This window comes from Sycon ciliatum, chromosome 11 (genome assembly GCF_964019385.1).
Source record: "Sycon ciliatum chromosome 11, ocSycCili1.1, whole genome shotgun sequence".
NCBI classification, from domain to species: Eukaryota; Metazoa; Porifera; class Calcarea; order Leucosolenida; family Sycettidae; genus Sycon; species Sycon ciliatum.
The window spans coordinates 13,409,434-13,434,302 of record NC_088653.1 but is presented as its reverse complement, the minus strand read 5'-3'; the positions used below and the strand labels follow the sequence as shown (position 1 = coordinate 13,434,302).

The 24,869-nt window shown below is 44.1% G+C and overlaps 1 protein-coding gene across 1 annotated transcript in view; it reads right to left on the bottom strand.

Moving 5' to 3' along the window:
- Positions 1-12,682: 12,682 nt before the first annotated feature.
- Positions 12,683-24,869, bottom strand: part of LOC135826984 (uncharacterized) — a 178,033-nt gene continuing 165,846 nt past the window's right edge. The window contains exons 19-22 of the mRNA XM_065339506.1: positions 24,614-24,690; positions 22,639-22,722; positions 21,699-21,992; positions 12,683-14,527 (exon numbers count right to left, since the gene is read on the bottom strand). Coding sequence (XP_065195578.1) covers positions 14,523-14,527; positions 21,699-21,992; positions 22,639-22,722; positions 24,614-24,690 — 460 coding nt within the window. The 3' untranslated portion in view covers positions 12,683-14,522. The remainder of the gene's footprint in view (positions 14,528-21,698; positions 21,993-22,638; positions 22,723-24,613; positions 24,691-24,869) is intronic.

Below are 24,869 nucleotides of genomic sequence, written 5' to 3'. Positions count from 1 at the left end.
AGGTTACCCTAGTTACTGGATTGCGAGTATCGCAGAAGAGCTGTGTGCCTGGCGGAAACTTTTACTGGAGGCTAGAGTCAACACATACACACTGTCTGTAAGTGCATCAACATTGGAGAACCTCACACCCAGTCAACTGTACCAGACATCGGTTTCTTATGTTCTCCTGCGACCATCCCCGGAGATTTTTTAAAGTCGTGCTCATACTCAGCTTCATGGGGATTACCCGTGGAAGGATTACTTAGATTTAACCTATATTACACCAGAGTTAGGTGATAAACACACGACTTTAGCTTGGAAATACACTGTGAACACAGCAGTAAACATTCCAAAATGCAGATCGAGTTTTAATCAATCATAGCCTCCGTTGCTCGATATAATTATGTTGAACATTTTGACCGATTGTCACTTTTTCTTGCCAATTGATTACAGCCCACATCACAAATGTTGCAAATTCTATTTGTTTTGGAAGGGCAATGTGAGATTTTCGCCGGAAGATCCTGATCAAAGCGAAAGGCGTATTGAAAACTTCTATTTTCGTGGTTACAGCAAAGAGTTCTTACTTTGGATTCCCTTTCCGCTAATCACGAAATCGATTGACCCTGTTCCGAACTATTTTCATTCTAGAACTGGTGGCACTCCCTGCTCAGGGCTTGCCACTAAACCGTGAACGTTAGAACAGATTGATTAGCGACCAAACTAACACGAGCCCCACATAATAGTTTCGTTCGATTACCTTCAACTTGAGGATATTATATTTAATTGCTTTTCTTTCTTCTCTTATTGCGTTACATTTTCTTTCATATTCCTGTCAGTTCCTGTTTGTTTAAGAGCGAATAAATTCGAGTTACACGTTTTTAGATGTCATTGCAACGTGTGCACTTGGACCATGTGGAAAGTAAGTAGGGTAGTCAAGAAGGTCACGTGTGAATGGTCACCATCTCGTAGCGGGGAAAGGGGTGGGGGGGGGGGGAGGAGAAGCGGAGGAGAGGGAAGGGGAGGACGGGGGAGAGGTTTGAGCAGTTGTGAACATTTTCCTAATTCACACAAGATATTGGTGAATTTTCAGCTTGAAAACTCTGGTAAGGTTTGTTCGGGGCCTGTTCAACTTCGCTTTGCAGAATCCAGTTCCATTACTGCCAGATTCGGCCCTATATTCACTGTTCCGCATTAACGAGCCAACAAAGAACGAGACCATCCTGTCAGCGGATTGATTTGGGATTGATTTGTAACTAACCAATACCCGTAGAAAGCAAATTTGGTCCATCATCTACAGTAGGCAGGCATAGTGGGATGATCTAATACCATGATTGAGAAGCAGAGGGTACCACGTTCAAATCCTGCTTGGAAGAAGAAGGATTTTTCCAGGGTGCTGCGACCCACAGTTAATTGGGAACTCGTGGCCGGGCACGAGGAGAACATGGATGCAGTGATTGGGATTTTCGGTCTTTGACCACTTGCTGGTGAGCTGATCTACTCACATCCCATCGCTTTAGGAGCTGCATCTGCACCTTGATACTTGAAGGGTGGTGGCGTAGCTACGGATGCAGAAAACTCGGTTAACAAAACATCTACACGTCTTAACCCTAGAACAGCCAACGGTGTCATTTGACACCGCCCGAGTCAAACTTTTGGAATTACCGGAATGTGGCTAATCAGAATACGCTCAAATCTTGTGACTTTTCCTAGTTTTTCTTGCTCTTTCGTCTGCCATAAACCTTAGATTTGTAATTGATGAGGTACCCTGTTACTCTAAGTGCCATTCACATGGCAGTAGCATTGTTGCTATAACTCTAAGTGCCATTCACACGGCTGTAACATTGTTGCTATTACTCTAAGTGAAATTCATACCGCTGTAGCATTGTTGCTATTACTCTAAGTGCCATGCACACGACTGTAGTATTGTTGCTATTACTCTAAGTGCCATTCACACGGCTGTAACATTGTTGCTATAACTCTAAGTGCCATCCACACGGCTGTAGCATTGTTGCTATTACTCTAAGTGCCATTCACACGGCTGTAGCATTGTTGCTATTACTCTAAGTGCCATCCACACGGCTGTAGTATTGTTGGTTATAGCTAAGACTGGTAATGTAACACAGAGCACCACACATCATCATTGTAACTAAGAGGTTCAAGACCATACTCCATAGGCAATCATCAGACAACTATCAATAATCCATTGGCAATCATCAGACAACTATCAATACTCCATCCCTTCCTATCAAACAAGGGTATGCAGCAGCATTTAAAACGTTTTGAAACAATTCTAAAATATAGATATTAGCACAAAGCACCACAAAACACGATAGAAAGAAAACAGCACCTCAGACATAGTGCACATTCTTCATTGTATCCAAAAGCGACATAAAATACTCTATGATGTATTGCGACACTTAGCAGCGAGACATTTTGCAGAAATACAATAGATTTTCAGAGAAAGGAATAAGAGCACCCAGCCAACACAATCAATAGAATCATCCTCCGCACAGCGAGAATATGTAACAATGAAAGTGATCGAAATACAATGTAGATATATAACTCAGTGCAGGAGTTCACAAGCAAATGCATGCATACACATGCATACACAAACATGCACACACACACACACACACACACACACACACACACACACTGACAAACACACACTGACAAACACACACACACACAAGTGCACACACATACACATACACACTTATGCAAGCACACATTCGATCATGCAAGTATGATAAACAGTAATAAGCAATGCTCATCAGTTCATCATCTTAACCAGGCATGTTAGAACTGGTCCAGTCGGTCATGACTTGGCTGGATCTTCTGTTGGCCTGCCCAATACATGTTAGCTACTGGCAAGGTTATGCATACTCGATGTGTCACACAACCAAAACCGAAACACTATAGTAAAGCCTGAGTAAACAAAACTGATAATACTGGTCCTGTTCATGTTTCACAGCAGTGAGAAATATTAGTGTAGAACAAGAAACAAGATGCTCCAGGACAAAAGTTAGAACATTGTGATACGGTGCTTAGACCGGTCACTAACATACACAGTACCACTGGGTGATACTGTAATGCCGTACGGAAAAGAAAGACAACTCCTTGAACCGAAGGTAGCCACGTGACAGAATGTGTCAGAAGTGAACACCTAACAGAGTATCACAATGGAAACACACACATACACACACACACACACACACACACACACGCACGCGCACACACAGACATACACACCGGCAAACACACTCACAAAACACACACGATCACAAACAATCCATCTTATTTCGGATACTCTTACACCATTTGACTAAGCCATGGTACGGATGTCAGTGTCTGACAATTCTTAATTGTAGTCTTTGATTTGTAGGGAATAAATCGCCTCCACGCCGGTAGGTGATAGACGAACAGAGCACCTCAAACTATTTTCAAATAATTACAAGATCTACTATTTCGTCGTCTTCACTTGATCGCTATCAGTATCGCTTTTCCCCACGGTCTTGTAAGCTACCAGCAAGCAGCAGAGTTCATGAGGCTTCGTCTTGGGAGACAAACCAAAGAAAGTGTGTGACAATCCGCATTCGCCTCAGTCAAACCAATAAGTGGATCAAAACCAGGAGAGGCGACGAACAAACGAATATATCAGAACTACCGGTACTTCGCGTTCGGTGTTCCGTTCACAGTGGGTTCATCCTGCCTGCTGATCACCCGAAAAGTGTGCTCTATACAGGATACAGGATATTGCACAGTGTCCGCAAGGATTATTTTTCATAATCCCCGCGGCGCTGCGCGCCTTGGGGATTTGAAAAATAATCCCCTGGGAACCGTGGGGATTTACTCCTGTACTTATTATTTAAAACTATGAAGAACTGTCGGTGCGCCGGTGAACACGTACCATACCACTTACCAGTGCCACTAGTGCACTGTATCCATGGCATTAGCCGGATTGTTTTTGGTGACGACTGTATGAAAGACTAATCAAGGTAAGAAAGGCCAATCAAACAGTTTGTTTGGTGATTTATATTTTTGTTTCCTGACTTTTCAGATTCCTTTTTTTGTTTTGTTTTTATCGCCCTCTAGTGTACCTTAGTGTGTAATTTGCTGGCTAAAAACATAGGTAAACTATTGTGACAGTGTGGCCTATAAACTGTTATAATGTACCTTTTGGCCAGTTCAGTGATGTCATTCCATATCTCTCCGTGCTGCCACGGAGAAAAGGTGTAGCCACCCGTGCCGATTCCCACTACCGACATAAGCAGCCTGGGGACTGAAGCGTTCCGGAGCGGAACTGACGACACCTCCGCAGCTACCGCTCTGCCGACGGACATCATTGACTCTCCGTGGGCATTATCGTGTGGCTCTCCTCCCCAACTGACGTACCCAGGAGAACCAAAACGAGACAAAGGCATTACATGTTTGCAGAGACCATTTTGCGAGCGACTATCACCAGATAAATTGGATAAAGTGCCACAAACACTCTACTAGCGATTATGTGATATGTATTGTACTAGTAGTAGTAGTAGTAGTAGTAGTACGAAATGTCAGAAGAATTGTCTTTTAGTATATTCATTTTCAGCTGCTTGATGACCAGGTGAGGTTACAACGACGTTAGGTGAGTCTGAGACGATTATTGTGACGCGATTTTCTTCTTCTCGCTTTTCTGATCATGACAGCGCTAGCGTGGTGTGGCTTTTGGCTTGACTCGTGCAACATTTTATTTTCCGCTCTACTCAAAATAGCAACTTACTTGTACTGTAGTCTAGTACAGTCCTGGCAACTGAAATCCGACCCCTGGGCGGGTGCAAGTAATGAATTCACGTGCTAGGACCAAGGGCTGAGCGGCCCGCCGTGCGACTACAGTGCTGGCAACTGAAATCCGACCCCTGGGCGGGTTTCAGTTGCCAGTACTGTAGTTGTCATGTATTTGTAGTCAGTAGACAGGCAATGATGAACATGAAGTCTTTGAAGACTTGACGTCAACATCGGCGACAAAATCAGCCCCACAACACATCACAAAATTTATGATTATTGACAACACGGACTGGCCACGAAAAGCTGAGGAGAAGAGGCGAGGTGAGCGGACATCGGAGGTGACAACAAACAAAGCCTGAGCCAAAGGAGCCAAGAAATACACAATCCTGCACAGTTGCGACGGCAAGAGGCTCCGATCTGGACCGACTGCTGTGAGTGATCTTGCCCGAGGTCAAGACGCCTGAGGGCAAGATCACTCGCATGACCGAGGGCAAGATCAGAGCGAATCGCGTAAACCGAATCGCGTAAACGCAGATCGGACAATGAACATGGCAGAGGTCATCTTTGTAGCATGTTTTTAGGTCCAACGTCAAACTAGATTTCTTCATGAATGTTTCTAAAACAGACACCAATATTTTCGTACTGTCCTTTGTCCTCTTCGGCGTACGACCTGCTATCACGGAGTCTACATCGGCATCGGTCACGGAAGAAAAACGTTTAGGGGCGGGTTCAGCCATTTCCCAAATCGTGTGTTGTACAGTGATGATCAGAATGATGATGGTTTCTCAGTATTGTCACGTGACAGAGGTGCGTTGCATTTGGCTGTGTTAGAAGCATTTGTGTAATACAGCATGTAAGTATGTAAGGAATGTGAGCTCTCTGTGCAAAAATGAAAATGAGTAGTTCTTACCCATAGAGGTGTAAACGATGATACGTCATAGTTTGCTCACTTTGTTGGTGTCATTTTTGTTTTCATTTCTATTTAGACCACAATTTTGTGTTTTTCTAAACTTGATAAGTTAGCACCTTGTCACGAGTGTTGTTTTCTTGGTCTTTACCCTATTTCAGTGTCTTTCCAAAATTAATAATAATTGAGCCATTCCCTGTACTGTATTGTCCTTGATGAGAAGGGAGCAAAATAGCCCTTGGCGGATTATGAACGGTAAATTGCTGAATTATGCTTTCCATTATGTCCAAATTTTGCCAGTGATTATGCTACAGTATGCTGGAATTATGCCAATGTTGGTGCTATACTATGCTGCGGTCCAGTTTAATGGTATGGTGAACTCAGTACAAACAGCCCTTGCCAGATTATACTCGGTAAATTGCTGCATTATGCTTTCCATTATGCCAGTGATTATGGCAGTGACTACGCCACATTATGCTGGAATTTTGCCAATATGGTGCTACGCTCTACCCTTTTACTCTTGTTGCACTTAGCAACGTTACACGAATGAAACCGATGGCATGGCTGTAAGGCTCTGGCTGATTTTCTGACAGCAGCCTAGCTATATAAGTATAAAGCCTCCGCCACACGACTGGAACCTTAAGATGCGGACATTACAGCCAGAACACAATGATGTCTGGCCAACGGTCCTCACGTGCTCTCCACGATAACGCTCTTCTCATTCTTCTGATTTCGATAGACAGTGGGAAGAGGTGCAGCAAGGTTTGACAATGGTTTGACAACGCATGTGGGTTAAATACCCGTACATCGTAATGCCTCTCACAATCCACCGACACCGATATCTAGGCAAGCGTGGTCATCAGTTGTTGGCGACCGACGCGGAAACCGCTCCCTGGCCAGTGGATGGAGGGACGGCTGAACGGACATAATATGTGCAGAGAACAACATGAAATCGTTGGAGTGCCATTTGTTTGGATGAATGCAAGAATCTCTCATCATTGCACCAGCGAGTGTCAGTGTCAGTGCAAGTGTGATAACAGTTTAATGATGATGTCAGTGCATGTAGCAAGTGTGATAACTGTTAAATGATGATGTCAGTGCAAGTGTGATAACAGTTCAATGATGATGTCAGTGCATGTAGCAAGTGTGATGACTGTTCAATGATGATGGATCCTTGCTGTTGTGTACCCTGCTGTACTGGAACTGGTCCTAGTCACACACATCGTGTCATTCAGTCATACATAGAGACGATCTGTTGGCTACTCTCTTGGTCTCCACCCTACGGGAACAGCCAACTTATCTGGACCCATCCCATAAGCTATTTCCCAGCGCTTTCTCGCGCTAACCTTCGAAATCTTTCATACATCACTGGTAGGATTTGGTGTGATGTAAAAGAAAGCCACTTCCTTTCCTACATTGGCGGAATCGGTATATGCACCAGCATACCATGTACTTCAGTCGTGGCCAAAGAAATCACACCCGCAAGTCAAACGTAGCGCCACGTTTGCACTCCAATGGCATCATGCACATTCCTAAAACTGATTTCGAGGCCGAGGGCCGCATCGGCCGCATGAGACTTGGCACTGCTTTCGTCACGTGGGTTGGCCAATTGGATTTCTTTGGCCAGGACTGCTCAGTCATCATGTACTAGTGTATAATATGGAATGACGGCAAGTAGTTATTTCTGTGATAAACTAGTAGTAGTAGTAGTAGTAGTAGTAGTAGTAGTAGTAGTAGTAGTAGTAGTAGTAGTAGAATTTATTATTTTACTAGGGAACTCCCAACAGGCGTTGCCTTTTTACTGGGAACCCTAGGAATGACTTGGTGCTTGTGACAAATGCAGAAAGGGGCTTAGCTGGACGACATCCAGGTGGAAGCATGTTCCATCTGTCTGCTGCCAAAAATGAATTAGCATTCAGGCCGTAACGAGACGTAGCTCTGGGTAGGTTCAGAGCAGCTGAAGCTTGACCGCGGGTAGCAGCATTTGTGTGGCATGATGCAGAGCGGGGGGTGAATATCGTGCTTAAATGAGGACTGGTGCAACGAGATAGACACCTAAAACAAACACAAACAGCTTCAAGATTACACGGCGACAGAAAGTATACAGGTTATATTTGGTGAGAATGAAATCGATAGAAGTATACTGATCATGGCCAAACACTCGCCTTAGGCACCTATTGCTGGTTGACTCAAGTTTGTCTCTGAGTTTAGCAGACAAGCAGTGAACATAACATGTGCTGGCATAGTCCAAGGTACTCTGGACAATTGTCAGGTAAAACATGCGGCGGCCGGTCATGGAGACATCGCGGCGCCCGTGGCGGAATGAGGCAACCTTGCACTGTGCCTTTGCGCACACACGCTCAACCTGCTGCTCGAAGCTGAGCGACGAGTCCAATAGGAGGCCAAGGTACAGAACATGGCTGGACTCGGGGATTACGGTGCCTTTGCAGGTGATGCTGGGGATCACGTCCAGTTGCGCTGTACTGTGTAGTGTGTAAAATGCATGGTGCAGTGCAACACCTAAGTACACATGTACTGTACTGTGTAGTGTGTAAAATGCATGGTGCAGTGCAACACCTAAGTACACATGTACTGTACTGTGTAGTGTGTAAAATGCATGGTGCAGTGCAACACCTAAGTACACATGTACTGTACTGTGTAGTGTGTAAAATGCATGGTGCAGTGCAACACCTAAGTACACATGTACTGTACTGTGTGGTGTGTAAAATGCATGGTGCAGTGCAACACCTAAGTACACATGTACTGTACTGTGTAGTGTGTAAAATGCATGGTGCAGTGCAACACCTAAGTACACATGTACTGTACTGTGCAGTGTGTAAAATGCATGGTCCAGTGCAACACCTAAGTACACATGTACTGTACTGTGTAGTGTGTAAAATGCATGGTGCAGTGCAACACCTAAGTACACATGTACTGTACTGTGTGGTGTGTAAAATGCATGGTGCAGTGCAACACCTAAGTACACATGTACTGTACTGTGTGGTGTGTAAAATGCATGGTGCAGTGCAACACCTAAGTACACATGTACTGTACTGTGCAGTGTGTAAAATGCATGGTACAGTGCAACACCTAAGTACACATGTACTGTACTGGGTAGTGTGTAAAATGCATGGGGCAGTGCAACACCTAAGTACACATGTACTGTACTGTGTAGTGTGTAAAATGCATGGTGCAGTGCAACACCTAAGTACACATGTACTGTACTGTGTAGTGTGTAAAATGCATGGTGCAGTGCAACACCTAAGTACACATGTACTGTACTGTGTAGTGTGTAAAATGCATGGTGCAGTGCAACACCTAAGTACACATGTACTGTACTGTGTAGTGTGTAAAATGCATGGTGCAGTGCAACACCTAAGTACACATGTACTGTACTGTGTAGTGTGTAAAATGCATGGTGCAGTGCAACACCTAAGTACACATGTACTGTACTGTGTAGTGTGTAAAATGCATGGGGCAGTGCAACACCTAAGTACACATGTACTGTACTGTGCAGTGTGTAAAATGCATGGTGCAGTGCAACACCTAAGTACACATGTACTGTACTGTGTAGTGTGTAAAATGCATGGTGCAGTGCAACACCTAAGTACACATGTACTGTACTGTGCAGTGTGTAAAATGCATGGTGCAGTGCAACACCTAAGTACACATGTACTGTACTGTGTAGTGTGTAAAATGCATGGTGCAGTGCAACACCTAAGTACACATGTACTGTACTGTGTAGTGTGTAAAATGCATGGTGCAGTGCAACACCTAAGTACACATGTACTGTACTGTGCAGTGTGTAAAATGCATGGTGCAGTGCAACACCTAAGTACACATGTACTGTACTGTGTAGTGTGTAAAATGCATGGTGCAGTGCAACACCTAAGTACACATGTACTGTACTGTGCAGTGTGTAAAATGCATGGTGCAGTGCAACACCTAAGTACACATGTACTGTACTGTGTAGTGTGTAAAATGCATGGTGCAGTGCAACACCTAAGTACACATGTACTGTACTGTGTAGTGTGTAAAATGCATGGTGCAGTGCAACACCTAAGTACACATGTACTGTACTGTGTAGTGTGTAAAATGCATGGTGCAGTGCAACACCTAAGTACACATGTACTGTACTGTGCAGTGTGTAAAATGCATGGTGCAGTGCAACACCTAAGTACACATGTACTGTACTGTGTGGTGTGTAAAATGCATGGTGCAGTGCAACACCTAAGTACACATGTACTGTACTGTGTAGTGTGTAAAATGCATGGTGCAGTGCAACACCTAAGTACACATGTACTGTACTGTGTAGTGTGTAAAATGCATGGTGCAGTGCAACACCTAAGTACACATGTACTGTACTGTGTAGTGTGTAAAATGCATGGGGCAGTGCAACACCTAAGTACACATGTACTGTACTGTGCAGTGTGTAAAATGCATGGTGCAGTGCAACACCTAAGTACACATGTACTGTACTGTGTAGTGTGTAAAATGCATGGTGCAGTGCAACACCTAAGTACACATGTACTGTACTGTGCAGTGTGTAAAATGCATGGTGCAGTGCAACACCTAAGTACACATGTACTGTACTGTGTAGTGTGTAAAATGCATGGTGCAGTGCAACACCTAAGTACACATGTACTGTACTGTGTAGTGTGTAAAATGCATGGTGCAGTGCAACACCTAAGTACACATGTACTGTACTGTGCAGTGTGTAAAATGCATGGTGCAGTGCAACACCTAAGTACATATGTACTGTAGTGTGTAGTGTGTAAAATGCATGGTGCAGTGCAACACCTACATGTAAGTACACATGTACTGTACTGTGTAGTGTGTAAAATGCATGGTGCAGTGCAACACCTAAGTACACATGTACTGTACTGTGTAGTGTGTAAAATGCATGGTGCAGTGCAACACCTAAGTACACATGTACTGTACTGTGCAGTGTGTAAAATGCATGGTGCAGTGCAACACCTAAGTACACATGTACTGTACTGTGTAGTGTGTAAAATGCATGGTGCAGTGCAACACCTAAGTACACATGTACTGTACTGTGTAGTGTGTAAAATGCATGGTGCAGTGCAACACCTAAGTACACATGTACTGTACTGTGTAGTGTGTAAAATGCATGGTGCAGTGCAACACCTAAGTACACATGTACTGTACTGTGTAGTGTGTAAAATGCATGATCCAGTGCAACACCTAAGTACACATGTACTGTACTGTGTAGTGTGTAAAATGCATGGTGCAGTGCAACACCTAAGTACACATGTACTGTACTGTGTAGTGTGTAAAATGCATGGTGCAGTGCAACACCTAAGTACACATGTACTGTACTGTGTAGTGTGTAAAATGCATGGGGCAGTGCAACACCTAAGTACACATGTACTGTACTGTGTAGTGTGTAAAATGCATGGTGCAGTGCAACACCTAAGTACACATGTACTGTACTGTGTAGTGTGTAAAATGCATGGTGCAGTGCAACACCTAAGTACACATGTACTGTACTGTGTAGTGTGTAAAATGCATGATCCAGTGCAACACCTAAGTACACATGTACTGTACTGTGTAGTGTGTAAAATGCATGGTGCAGTGCAACACCTAAGTACACATGTACTGTACTGTGTAGTGTGTAAAATGCATGATGCAGTGCAACACCTAAGTACACATGTACTGTACTGTGTAGTGTGGAAAACGCATGGTGCAGTGCAACACCTAAGTACACATGTACTGTACTGTGTAGTGTGTAAAATGCATGGTGCAGTGCAACACCTAAGTACACATGTACTGTACTGTGTAGTGTGTAAAATGCATGATCCAGTGCAACACCTAAGTACACATGTACTGTACTGTGTAGTGTGTAAAATGCATGGTGCAGTGCAACACCTAAGTACACATGTACTGTACTGTGTAGTGTGTAAAATGCATGGTGCAGTGCAACACCTAAGTACACATGTACTGTACTGTGTAGTGTGTAAAATGCATGGTGCAGTGCAACACCTAAGTACACATGTACTGTACTGTGTAGTGTGTAAAATGCATGATGCAGTGCAACACCTAAGTACACATGTACTGTACTGTGTAGTGTGGAAAACGCATGGTGCAGTGCAACACCTAAGTACACATGTACTGTACTGTGTAGTGTGTAAAATGCATGGTGCAGTGCAACACCTAAGTACACATGTACTGTACTGTGTAGTGTGTAAAATGCATGGTGCAGTGCAACACCTAAGTACACATGTACTGTACTGTGTAGTGTGTAAAATGCATGGTGCAGTGCAACACCTAAGTACACATGTAATACAATCATCATATAGTTAGTACGGCCTTAAGGATAAGTCCTTGTTCCCAGAGATTAGTTACCAGGACAACAGGCAATTCGTACATAACTACTCTCTCACACATGCAGTCATCTTTAAACAATTATGCTCTATTTCTGATTCCTGTTATCATGAAGTACATAGTCAGCCATCTCTCTGTCCCCACGTCGTTTCTCCACAGACCAATTTTGTCATTATCAAATCTCAGCCTTCAGCATATCTCTGCTGTATTTGAGAGTACTCATAAAAAGGACACACTTCAAACAACCTTTGCAAACAGAAACAAATCAAATTCACACTTAGGCTGTTAGGTAGGTCGTCAAAACCTCGTTAGTTACATGTATGTCCAGTGGTTGTCTCTTGTTGTCGCACTACATGTCGCGCTTATTGAGTTTTCTCGCATTTGCACCTTTGTGTCATTATTGCAATTTTCGCTGTTTACTTTAGCTATCTTCTTTCTTTCTTTCTTTCTTTTTGCGCTGTTTTACCACCTTCTTACTGTATTTAATCCACTGTTCCTGTTCCTTTTCTCTTGCCTGTATTTCACCTGATGAGAAGGCTTGAAAGTATACTTGTGAAGACAAAAACTTTCAAGATGTTTGTAATGAGCCTGAAGTGTGTCCTTTTTATGAGTATTATCGCATTTTTGTCTCAGAGGAAACTGTTTACGTATTTGAGAGTGATGGAAAAAAAGGATTTACATATGGATTAGCTGAACTATAGTCACCATCAGTGCACACACAGGTGAAAACAGCTCAGTGACATGCTTCACCGCACTCATACATTGCATCCAGCACAACACATTGAGCAGCAGACAGCACACAGGCACACTGTGAAGGTCGGGTCTCCGTATGGATAACAAAAACAAGACTTCCGAATAATGATGATGAAAATAGAGAAAGTGCAATGCACAATACACTAACAAGTTGTGTACTGTAATGACGTAATGACGTAATGACGTAATGATCCAGCAAGGCAATTGCAGCAGTGGTACATGGTGTAGACCATGGTAAAGTGTAAACGCATCATGTTAAGTGCAATGATAAGGAAAACAAGTGCAACATCAGTGCAGACACACACACACACACACACACACACACACACACACACACACACACACATTCTGTGCTGTAATTAAAAAAGAAGGCATGCCTAGTAAATTGCTGTTCCGACAAAGTGTGTTCCTTACAGCCACAGAAAACAAAGTCAGAAAACAGCAGAGCATGAAAATACATTGCCGACTCCAACCGTGTAGAATAGCAGGCGAAAGGCAACGGCAGCGAAAACAGCTGGCAACACAACAGCAACGAAAACAGCTGGCAATGAAAAAGCAACAAAAACAGCTGGCAGTGAAAAAGCAACGAAAACAGCAACGAAAACAGCAATGAAAACAGTGATGAGCTGCACAAAGACCACACTGTGATCTCACATCATGGATAAAAGTAATGAAGTGCATGATCAGTCCACACACACACCGACACACGTATTCTGTGCTGTAGTGATAAGAAATGATACAAGCGAAACAGCAGTGGACACAAACACATGTTGTGTAACTGCCACAGAAAACAAATGAAGACATCACTGCACACACAGCTATGCAATCATATTGCAGGTCGGTAGTAATGTAGGCTGGCAAGGGAATACCAATGACAAAAAGCTCACTGGGGTCTGGAATGACGGGTAAAAAAGAGGGAAACTGTGGGTAACACAAACAAATTCTGTGCTGTAATGATGAGAAGAATAACAAGCGAAACTGCAGTGGAGTAGTTCACAAACATAATAATTGTGTCATGTAACAATAAAAGTAAAAAACAAGTGACATCGCAATGCACACACGCACACATAATTTTCCATGAGGCAATGATGAAGACTAGCAAGTGAAGCTGCAGTGAAATGCACAAAGCATGTTGTGATCAGAAATGATGGATAAAAACAAGTCGAACTGTTCAACATGCAAACAACCATGACAGTGTGTTCTGTTCCGTTGTAGTACGAAAAGCAAGCCGAACGGGAACGTAAGGGCCAAAACACACATGGACATCATTGATGACGAAGAATAGCAAGTGAAATGGCATAACACACAAGCACTTTGTGCTACAAAAATAGCTAGGCAAATTTTGTAGGCGGCAAGAAATGCACATTCACAAACAAACACACACACTCACACACACACACACACACACACACACACACACACACACACACACACACACACACACACACACACACACACACATATACAAACACACAAACAAACACTCACACACATACCTACATTCATAAAACAACTTAAAAAAGACGAGTGAAGGCCATAGTGAACACAAACACAAATCCATAGTGCTCTTCAATACTGAGGCAAACAAGTGAAGGATTTGTATGCATACATGCATGGCATATGCAAGTGAAGTAGTAAACAACAAATTGCCACAATGGCCAATTTCTAGCCAGCATCACTACGGATTGATAATGGAAGACATCAGACACTGTTCCGACTCTGGCGTCAGTGACCATGACAACGATAACCTGGTTGGAGAGTGTAGTCACCTTTAACCTGTATGTGACAAACAAACAAAATACATGATGTACACATCATTTATACACACACACGTACACAAATACATGTACACACACACACAAACTTGTACACGTGCACACACACACACACACACACACCATGTACCATGTATACGCCCGTCGCAAGAGAAGCACAAAAATCTGCAAATGCACTGGACGTGCACCCACAGATTTTCTCTAAAAGCAACGATAGGGAACAAAATCTGAATGAGACAGATCAAGACTTGCGCCAGATAGCTCTCTAATCCACACAACTGGCGAAGCCAGGTGAATCGACCAGCAATGCACACCTGGTATACACCACATGGAGGACATCTGCATAAAACGGCAAAGACAGTTACCTATGCACATCCTACACCGGCTGGGGTAACTAGTGTAGACAGCATGCTGCTTTGATAGAAGCAGACACTTAGATTCACTGGTACCTTGAAGTGAAAATGGAGTTACTTTACCAACCAGCCTCGGCTACTGAGTACTACCAACCCAGAGCCAACAGACATACCAACAACCTCAGTCATGAAAGATATTATAGTAAGGACACACTGGATTGTGGAGCCGAAACCAGTCCAACTTCCAAATGCTTACACGCATACACACACACACACACACGTACACACATACACACACACCACACACGCACGCACACACACACTCACTCACGCACGCACACATGGACACACATGCACTAAACACACTTCAGTGCATACTTGGTCCATCTAGTTAAAATTGGCGCATATCTTCGCATTTGATAATAAGTTGATTTTTCGGTGTTATGCCTGTGTAATACGGCATGGAAGCACAGATTCACCATCCTAACATAACCATTGTGCATTGCTTCCGACGACATGGCAGCACAAATCATCACAGAAGTTGCGATCGGTTCGTTTGAGTCTTTTCACTGGAGCTGGCGCCAACGAACACTTCCGTCAGCGCAAGAAAACGCTGCAACCTCTGTTCCAGTCCATAAAATAAGTCGGGATGTTCGCATTTCAGAGCGAAGGAGAATACACTTTCTGCTTACTTCCAGCTGTCTGGTGGCGAGAATGGTTGACCGCAGGAAGTGAAAGAAAAGCTGGGAAAGTGCTTCGCGAGCTTGAATTTCAATGCTCGCACATTACAGCGCCCAGTGAAGAGTTATCACCAGCAAATCGCTGACGAAGAAACTACAGCTCATGTAGACATCTCCAGAACATGAGAACAATCCGGCGGACACACTCTGAAGCTCACAGAGGACTGGGAAAAGGAGCTAATCATAATATACACCAAGTCCTGAGGGAAACGCTCGTGCAAAGGACTTTCAGGACACTAGCCGAAAAGACTAGTGCAAGCCCTTAGGACTTAGGAAGTGAGGTGCAGTAGATCTACACACATAAGTGTTACATCCATCAAGCGGAAGCTATCACTGCGCTGCATTGTATGGGAGGGCCTTCAAGCAGCCAAACAATTTTCAAGCAGTTGTCATGTCAACTGGCAGTGGTGATGTAATCAGATAGAAGTGTGCTGATCACTGACCTGATTAGACTCGATCACTCTCCGTCAGCAGACTGTTCATCTGCTCAAGCCGCGCTGTGTATTGTCCATAACGACAGCTGTTCCTGATGGGAGACTTCAACGCAAAACTTGGGAAACGACCACCCAGTGACTGCCACTCTATATCCTATGCTGGTTCACACTCAAGGGGCCATCGCAACTACAGCGGCCAGACTTTGGCTGATTTCGCGTCCAGCAATTACCTATTTGCCTGTAACACGGCGTTTCAGCACCGTGCAGAACATATCACAGGACAGGCTGGCGCCACAACCCTAGTGGAGGTCCACCATTACCCATTTACAACCAAATAGATTATATCCTTTGCCGTCACAGTGAAAGGTTTGTGGTGACGGATGCCAGATCATACGCCGCGACCAGCTTAGAAAGCGATCACCGTCTTGTGCTGGCAAACCTCAACCTGACAAAGTTGTACAAGAAGCTCAAGAGGCCCCCCAGTAGCCATATCCAGCAACGCGAAATTCAATATATCGGAATTTAGTGACCCGACCAAGAAAGCAAAGTACAGAGAGGCTATCAACGAACATCTACAGGACCTCGGCAGAGAGCAGGAAGGTGTGAGTGCGGAGCTACATCTGCAGTCTATTGTGAACGCTATGAGTGAGGCAGCAAACACATCGGTGGGCCTTGTCCCTAAAACGAACAAGACGCATAGAAATGGCTTCAGCGGGGAAATTGAAAAGCTAGCAGCAGAAAAACACAAACTGCGTCTCGACATTATGGTGTGCAGAGATGGAACGAAGGTAAAAGAAATGAAAACACGACGCAACAGGCTGGCACACCAAATTCGTCGGGAATGCCTCAAGTTAGCATCGACTCGAATAGACTAACGTGCAGCTGAAATAGACCAAATGAAAGACGACGCGAAAATGTTCAAAGCAACACGGCTACTGCGCCGACAGCAGCAGTCACCAGTTGTGGTTGAAGACTCTGATGGCAAACTCATTGCACAACCTAGTGAATCAGTCGAAGCATTAAGAGAGCATGTCTGAGAATACCAAAGTATGTGTGCAAGTGGATCTCTCCGATTTCGCTCAAAATTTGCAGGTAGGTTCCCTTTGGGGTGTGGATCGATTGTGCAAAGCCCTTGAAAAGGTTTCTGAGGGGAACCTTGAAATTTGCATACCCCTCAAAAATGGCCGAAATATCACATTATTTATGGGTCTAGAAACGAGTCACGCCACAGCGTATCCGAACAAGCTATGAACAAAACTCCATCAAGCCAACATTGCCTCACCTTAGAAGAGTTCCTGGGGCAGTACCGCTTAGCCACGCCAGGATCCCAGAAGACGAGGTCCATCACCCGCTGACGCCACAACTGATCGTCTTGAAAATAGCCAATTTACAAGCGCTGGCAAAACAGCCAGCTACGTCCTCAATTGGCCAGCACTATACACCGGCAGATAGTAGAACACCTCCTCTAGCGCTGAGGACATGTCCCCCATCTTCCTTTTGGGGTTTTCTTGAAATAAACCTTTTTGAATTTTTCCACTCGACCATGCTGAAATACGGCCAAAGTCATACCTGCGCAGGAAAGCTCGCCCCTCCGCGACGTCCCCTCAGCAATTTCTACTCCAACACTACTCCCAAGGCCGCAGAACAAAGTGTGTTGTTGACTCTGACAAGGAAAAGCAGCGGTGATCACTTGTCACTCCAAGCGACAAGCTTCTCCTTGCGCCACCAATAATTTTTTTGTGCGACTGTTGATGCAAAAGTGACTGAAGTCCTGAGCGCAGTTTTTGAATTTTATTGCAAGATACACGGTGAAATCACGTGCCTTGTGACGCAAGAATGCCAAGTCGCGTGGATCACGGCTCACGAGATTTCAGAGTCACCTTCGTAAAGTGCGCTTGTTACTCGCCTTGAACGCCCGTCGGTCTGGAAGTGATCACACTTGTGTTGTTACCAGTGTGGTAACTGCGCACAAGAACACGCTGACCGTGTTGTAGGCCTACGAACCGGGACTTTCCCTTACCATGTAGGTCGAAGACCAGTGAAATGATGATGAAATCACATTCTTTATGACGTAAGAAATCTGTCATGCAGTTCACGCGACAAGTGCGTGCAGCCAGCGCTGCTCGCGTGCCAGTGAACACAAAGGGACCGAGCTAGCAGCTTTCGTCGAGCATCGACATGAAAACCAGGGACTTTTACTGTTGGACTATGTTCGGGATTGCAGGAGGTAAGTGTGAAAGATGATTAACTCTCCATGCTGTATGAGGGGTATATTTCAACGGCTTGCTGCCATTGCAACACTCCTAGGACAGTTTGTGGGGGTTCTCAGCTGATCAAGCAGGAAATGCAGCTCATCTTACCTCTACCATCATGGTCTGTTCCGAGTAGCGTTCCAGACACGTTCACGATCGATGGGCGCGTGTCGTGATCCAGGAAACGTCATCCTACGTCACAGAGCACGCGATCTCACCGTACATCTTGCAATAAAATTCAAAACTGCGCTCAGGACTTCAGTCACTTTTGCATCAACAGTCGCACAAAAAATTATTGGTGGCGCAAGGAGCTTGTCGTTTGGAGTGACAAGTGATCACCGCTGCCTTTCCTTGTCAGAGTCAACAATACACTTTGTTCTGCGGCCTTGGGAGTAGTGTTGGAGTAGAAATTGCTGAGGAGACGTCGCGGAGGGGCGAGCTTTCCTGCGCAGGCATGACTTTGGCCGTATTTCAGCATGGTCGAGTGGAAAAATTCAAAAAAGTTTATTTCAAGAAAACCCCAAAAGGAAGATGGGGGACATGTCCTCAGCGCTAGAAGAGGTGTTCTACTATCTGCCGGTGTATAGTGCTGGCCAATTGAGGACGTAGCTGGCTGTTTTGCCAGAGCTTGTAAATTGGCTATTTTCAAGACGATCATTTGTGGCGTCAGCGGGTGATGGACCTCGTCTTCTGGGATCCTGGCGTGGCTAAGCGGTACTGCTCCAGGAACTCTTCTAAGGTGAGGCAATGTTGGCTTGATGGAGTTTTGTTCATAGCTTGTTCGGATACGCTGTGGCGTGACTCGTTTCTAGACCCATAAATAATGTGATATTTCGGCCATCTTTGAGGGGTATGCAAATTTCAAGGTTCCCTTCAGAAACGTTTTCAAGGGCTTTGCACAATCGATCCACACCCCAAAGGGAACCTACCTACAAAGTTTGAGCGAAATCGGAGAGATCCACTTGCACACATACTTTGGTATTCTCAGACATGCTCTCTTAAGGCAGCATTTCCGTGCTATATTCTATGATCCTGCTCTGGAGTCATCAAGGGTCTTACGGACAGAGGAAAACCTTAAAAGCCCTATAAAGCAGACAGAGGTACATGCCGCAGCTTGAATAAGCGCTTGAATAATGGCCGACCTTCGGGACCAGATGGGATACCTGCTGACCTTATCAAATATGGAACACCAGCACTGTTCTCGTACATTGCCACTACATTCAACAGTTATGCCAAAGACAAATCACTCAAGCTAGGCGATGGGCTACTGATCCCGATACCAAAGCAGGGAAAGAAAAGAGGTCCTCCTGGAAATGTAAGACCAGTTACCCTGTTGAACACCCTAAGGAAACTTCTTTCATTGGTCATCCTGACGCGGATCAAGCCAGCTATCAACGGGTACTTGTCACTGAACCAGAGCGGGTTCCGGTCAGGGAGTACTGGAGACGTGGTATATAGCTATCGGTGGTTATCAGCAAGATGTCAACGGGTTGCGTCGGAGATCTCAATCTTAGGCATTGATATGTCAAATGCATTTAACACTATATATAGGGTCAGGCTGATCGATATACTGTCATCAGTCATTGATCATGATGAGCTGCACATCATCCGGTGCCTTCTGAAAGACACCACAATAAAAGTAAAGCTGAATAACATTCTCAGCCAACCATTAGTCACACATAATGGAACCCCACAAGGTGATTCTCTATTGCCAGTCCTGTTTACTGTCTACCTCGAGGCTGCATTGAGGTTGATTCGAGAGCGACTCTCACTGCGACCAGCATTGGATATTCAGCTTCAATTGCCCAATGAAACAGCGTATGCGAATGACGTAGACTTCATCAGCACCAGCCTACAATATTTGCACCACAATCAACCCATACTATCATCCTCGTTAGTGGAATACAATTTAAAAATGAATGAAGCCAAAACCGAATATACTACAATTAAAAGAGAAAAGGACAGAGTAGACGAGCGATGGCGGAACACGGTCAAACTAGGATCGATGCTTGGAGTGGAGGAAGATATCAGTCGGAGAAAACGTCTAGCAACATGTGCCTTACATGAGCTGTGGGTGATATGGCTAAGTGGTAACCATGCCCGTGAACCCCTTCGGATTAGGTTATACAGCTGCTTTATTCTCCCAATACTTCTTCATAACTGCGGAACATGGAGCCTGGCAGAGACTCAAGAAAAGAAACTTGACTCGTTCCACCGCCAGCAGTTACGAGCAGTCATAGGGGTCAAATATCCCCGTATAATACGCAATGAAGCACTGTACAAGCCCACTGGCTCCAAGGAACTCAGAAGAATCATCCAGTCTGCTAGGTGGAGAATGCTTGGCCACATGCTTCGACTAGACACCTCATCCCCGGTCCAGCAGGCTATGTCAGCATACTTTCAACCAGGAAGCTCAGGGTTCCGAGGCCACCCGAGAACAACCCTTCCGCGATCTATCAACGACCTGAAAAATTCCAGATCCACAAACTCCCTCCCATCACACGAGGATCTAGTAGCACTGAGGCAGCTCGCCAGAATCGTCGAAAGTGGAAGGAACTAATGTATGCTATGTGTAGTGGCTTAAGTTATACAATTACACTAGATACTCTTAACAATAATAACGGACACAATTACACTAGATACCCTTAACACACTAGATACTCTAGATACTAGATACTCTAGATACTCTGAACAATTTTATCAACTATTATGATAATTACCACATCAAAATTTTGATGATGGTCAGCATTTAATGCTGCGGAGACCTATCCAGAATCGCCAATATGCTGGCCCTGGCCTGAAGATCTGCAACTACAATCAGCTTCTACTTTGCAACATTAACGGATTAGTCCCCTTTTGTCGATTGATGGATCAATCAGTAGATTCGGCTCTGTTTTTCTTTCCTTTCTTTGTTGGTTTGAATTGTATGTTGAACTCATTGGATTTCTTTGTATTCTGTATCTCGTTATCGATATATTTTCTTCTAGCCCTCTCGCTTAGGATGAGCATTCTTTTTTATGGCAGCTTAAGCGAAGGCTATATACCTGCTTTATGCAGGGTGATGCCAACGCGAACAAGCAAAATAATAATAATTATGCGGAACCCACAACTTTAAAATGCATTTTCTCAGTACTGGGTGAAACGACATAAGCGTGGATCTTCCCAAGTTGTACATTGTACTGTTGAGATACCCAATTAACCCTTTGTCTACGGACTGTACAACTTTCGATCCCCTGGGATCGAAACTTTTCTAAATTTTAATCGATCAGAACTCAGTCATTCCTGGCTTATTTCCAAAATCTAAAATATGTACGTCGAAGAGAAAATTCTCAGCTGTCCATTAAACTCCACCAAAGTTGAACACATTGCAGTAAAGGTATAGCAACAACTTACCTGTGTGGGACAACATGGAGAGCATTGCCTTGCTCTTGTCCACATACCCAAGTTCCTCAATGACAACACAGAGATCATGATACGTTTTTAGGCCACCAGCTCTGAGCAACTGGATGAGCTCCTCATTATGATAAGATAGTCCATCCCGAGACTGAATTCTCTTTAGTCTCTCTATTGATGCGCTGTCAGTTATGAGATGTTTCTCGACCACCATCCGTCGCAGTCGATCTGCGTCAACTTTGTTCAACCATGGTTGAATGTCACACACAAACCTTTCCAGGTCAAACGGATTGTCTGTTGCGAAAGCAGCAAAATACAGAAGGCAAAGATGACACATGAACACACAACTACACACAACTACATGTCCAGAAACAAAAAAAATGGAATTGCATAACACTGATAATACATGGAAAGGAATTTGAGTGGACACACCCATTCCAAGAGCGCTGCACATCCGAACAAGTTCCGTTATTTTACGTTTCGGCACTTGGCTATCATCAGGTGATAAGAACAATGGACACACACACACACACACACACACTCACACACACACACACACACACACACACACACACACACACGCACACGCACACACACATTCCTAGAACCGCACTTCGGAGCGATACAGCGATTGTTTCAATGGACAGCTGGGAGTTATCTCTTCGACCTACATATCTTAGTTTTTGAAAATAACTGAGTTACGATCGATTGAAATCTTGAAAAGTTTCGATCCCAGGGGATCTAAAGTTGTACAGTCCGTACACAAAGGGTTAAAATAAACCAATACAATACAAAAATACAAAAATAGAAAAAACCCTCTTTTCCGATCTAGAGGCTCAAGTTGTGTTGCAAGATAGTGTGAAGTAGACATTTGCACACAAGTAAACTAACACTAGCATACAAGGAGCACACATGGTGTATTGAGCACATTCAACTTTACCAGCATCATCTTGCCGAGCAGCAGTGGACTGACTGGCTTGATCAGAGTGTGACTGGCTGCCAGGAGGAACGCTCTCTGCCGAGTCTGATTGAACAGTAGAGGAAGTGAATTTAAAAAATATCCATGTCTCGGTGCGGAAATATTCGATTATAGGAATGTGTATTAAATCCTAAAGATCAGCATAACACACATACCTAACCAGTCATGTGTTTATTATCCACAGGGAAAATAATTCATTTTTTCGTATAGAATCCCATGCAAACTGAAGTTCTCTTTGAGACCTGAGCAAGCCCATAGATCAAATTGTGTTGCAAGATAGTGTGAAGTAGACATTTGCACACAAGTAAGTAAACTAGCAGTAGCATACAGAGAGCGCACATGGTGTATTGAGAACATTCAACTTTAAATAAGCGACGAGGAGATAATAGCTTTCCATGATGAGTGTGTCATGAAAAATGATCAGGAAATTTTGCATTTAGATTCATTATAATTATTATTCTCTTCTTTTTGTTTCGTAACGTCCGCCTTGCTAATACTGTTCTGGACTTGTTTTATCGGTTGAACGCGACCTTCTCGACATCAAGTTTTAAGTTGTGCATTCGCCTCACAATGCATGCTGCCAGAACACTCTGATTGACTTTTCTATGAATGAAGCCACAGTTTTCACATCTGACAATAACGAGATTGCTGCAATACTCCTACACCTAGGTACCTGGCGTGGAATTTCCATTCACGGTGCTTGCAATGCTTTTCTTTACCAAGCACATTTCAAGACAAGATGATACAGTTTGTTTTACATCACCAGGCATACGCATATGGGATAGGTGTGCAATGAGATGAGTAATCTTTCCGCTCATGATTAGTCACACACGTTAAATCCACACACTTGTGATAAGTCACACACCATTGACTCATGCACTCAGCATAAGTCAAGCACTTTCAAAAGAAGGACATTACATTTCTCGACAGGCAAGCGCAGCAACAAAAAAAAAAAAAAAAAAAAAAAAAAAAGCTGAACAAACGAGTCACGTTGGTCATACATGAATATGTACGCAGAACTAACGTAAGTCGTTGTTACTTCACTACCGACTGGCATGTTCTTGCATGAATCGGAGAGCGACGTGTTCTTGACAGAATCATGTTCAAGTTTGTTAGGACAGATCGTGGACAAGTACTGGTGCATGTGGCACGGGACGCGACGACCTTGGTGAACACACTCGAGCCAATCACCTTAAAGAGCACGCTCGTGCTTTACGTGAACCAATCATCTTCCCTGTTTCGATGAGAAGATTTGACCAATCTGTGAGCATCATTTTTGGGAGTCGGTTAATAGACAGCAATCTAAGAGATTCAGCCCTCCCATATTTTCTTTCCCGGCAGCGCTCCGGAGCTGTTGCGTGCCCTAGAAAGGTTCTACGCCAAGGTCCATAAGCAGAACATTTCTGAGTACAAACGAAATTCCTTGCTTGCCGCTCGATCCGCAATCCATCGACATGCCGAGCGTACAAACCTTGTTTGCTCGCTGGCTGATGACTTGTCACCACCTGGTCACATGCCGATTTCATTTGTACTCAGAAAAGTCCTGTTTACAGAAGTTAGCGTAGATATGTTCTACGGCACTCGCCATCTCCGGTGCGCTGACTGAAGAGAAATCAAGCGCAGCACCGAGTACTGCTCTCTTTACAGTAAGTATCGAAAAGTGGTGAATATAAGCGGTGAATATCTAGCAATATCCACTACGCCTGTAGATGGCCAATTGCATGAGGGTGAATATGGAATGAAGTAAAAGCCAGTGTATATAGAGCAAGAAGGTAGACAAGAAGGTATGTATTTTTGTGTGTTTTCGTGTATGTATTATAGCATACAGACAGACTAAGACAACAATGGTAACAACACACAAATTGAAGGGCAGTTGAGTGCAACTAGATGAGAACAGTATAAAGAGAGCAGTCTTATGTTAAAAGGAATAACGCACCTGTTTCTTCAGAGAGCTCCGCTTCATCCTCCTGATACAGGTTTGCAATGCGCTCGTCCGTTGACCACATGGCATGGCTGAAGATACACATGCACACACACACACACACACACACACACACACACACACACACACACACACACACACACACACACACACACACACACACACACACACACACACACACAAACACACACACACACACATTCAAAATGAACAAACATGGAACATACTAACTATTTGATGACATACATCG